Source organism: Rutidosis leptorrhynchoides, chromosome 10 (assembly GCF_046630445.1).
Source record: "Rutidosis leptorrhynchoides isolate AG116_Rl617_1_P2 chromosome 10, CSIRO_AGI_Rlap_v1, whole genome shotgun sequence".
Taxonomy (NCBI): Eukaryota; Viridiplantae; Streptophyta; class Magnoliopsida; order Asterales; family Asteraceae; genus Rutidosis; species Rutidosis leptorrhynchoides.
Genome location: NC_092342.1, coordinates 340566010 through 340567932, shown reverse-complemented (window position 1 = coordinate 340567932; position 1923 = coordinate 340566010). Strand labels below are relative to the sequence as shown.

The 1923-nt window shown below is 33.4% G+C and overlaps 1 protein-coding gene across 1 annotated transcript; it reads right to left on the bottom strand.

Moving 5' to 3' along the window:
* Nucleotides 1–248: 248 nt before the first annotated feature.
* LOC139871411 (F-box/kelch-repeat protein At3g23880-like) lies at nt 249–1292 on the bottom strand. The gene has a single exon (XM_071859127.1). The coding sequence runs from the start codon at nt 1290–1292 to the stop codon at nt 249–251; it is 1044 nt and encodes a 347-aa protein (XP_071715228.1).
* Nucleotides 1293–1923: the final 631 nt, after the last annotated feature.

Here is a 1923-nt window from a genome sequence, read left to right as displayed (position 1 = left end):
TCATTTCATTCATAAGAATAACAAAAAGATAGGTGCAGCTTTGTACTCCTTAGTAAACAATTACTGTAAATGCAGTAAGTAATGGGTCATGAAAACCAAGAGCCAAGAATCATAAATGTTTTTTCAGACAACTACTCCATAATAAATACAGAAATCAAAAGAATATTTTCAAAAACAAAGTACTCTAAATTTGTTGTCGCAAACGCCTACACTTCCAACGTCTTATGGTGCGACTCACCATAATCAGTCTACTCGTTTGTCGAACAATTCTTGTTGTCTAACAATGCAAGTGTCTCCACATAGACATTAATCTCATATTTAACACTCGAATTTGAAGAACTCACAGCTATGCGCGATACCCCTGAGAAAGGATTATAAGCTTTAGGAACCTCTTTTTTAATCCGGTAAACTCTAGTTCCTCCTATAATATCATAGCACCTAACTTTAAAAGGTTTAGACCAAGATTCAAGATTATTATCGTCTATCTTCCTTAACCACATAGAGCTATCTACACCATCGTCCGAAATCACACTCAGATAACCGTTGGTGATTAGTAGGTTGGTATTTCCCCGAGTGATATTCGGCAAAGAAATCGTGCCAAAAACACGATTACTCAAATCGAATGTGAGTATATAAGAATCGTTTGTGTTAGGCGAATCGTTCTGCACCAACCAGTGCATCACTCCATCCACAAAACTAGCTTGTGATGACCGAACCATAAAAGGCGGATCAGCTTTAGGGAGATCAATCTCGCTCCAAACATTTTTCTTTGTTGAGAAAAGGAATAGAGTTTGCAAGTTAGTTCCATAAGATAAACCGACAATGTTGTAATCATCTACGATCGGGTCGTACCCAAACCCAAATACCACTGAATACTTTTGACAAGGATCATAAGGAACATTTGGAACATTTAGTTTGCGCCTAATTGAAGGGTTCCACAAAGTGATTGAAAGGAAGTTTGTTTTTTTATAAAGACACATAATTCCATAACATGAATCAAAGGCATTGAAACCACCAAGTAACTTGAGTGAGTCTAATTCCAAGAATGGTCCTTTTCGTTTTGATCCGTGTAACATTTTAAAAACATCTTTTTCTATATGAACTTGATGTGCGACATTAACAGTTCGTCTAGCTCGTGTAGCTGATTGAATAGATTGCTTACGGATGAAGTTGGAGCTATCGATGCGAGAACACCGTGATTTGGATACACATCTAAATTGAAGGATGAATTTGGGTGGCAGCCTTGCAATGATTTCATCAAGTAGGTCTTCGCATAGTTCAACCAAAACCATTTTATTCTGCAATTATTAGATAGTAAAACACCATTATTCTATGTATAGACACGAGTAAACATATACGGTTTTCGCCGTTAATAAATATTGTATACGGTTTTTTTGTTTAGTTTACCGAGAAAAGAAAATATTTTATACTCAGATGTAGTTATTTCAATCATTTGCCCTGGCCACATAGAACGTTAATTAGTTAGAATGACAAAAATAGTTGTAAACCCTAATTAGTTAGAATGACAAAAAAAATTCATGGATAACTTAAAATTACTATCATTATTATTATTATTGATTATTGTATTATTATTGGCATCAAATACTCCATCAAATAATATACAATCTTAATCTTATAATATTGACACATAAATAAGAGCAACGATAAGTTACCGTTCGTTCCAACAACACATCCCATACTTTCAACATTCTCTAATAGTTTCTTGTGTGTGTTTTTTCATGTAGATTCTTATGTGTGTTTTTTCTTGTAGATGTTATGTTATTGATCGAAATCTAAACAAGTAGAGTAACTAAAGAAGCATAGAAATCGAACATGTACATAATAAATTATAAACATCGAAATATATAAAATATGTATAATACAAACCTTAAATTTTGATTTCATGAAAAAATATAAACCATG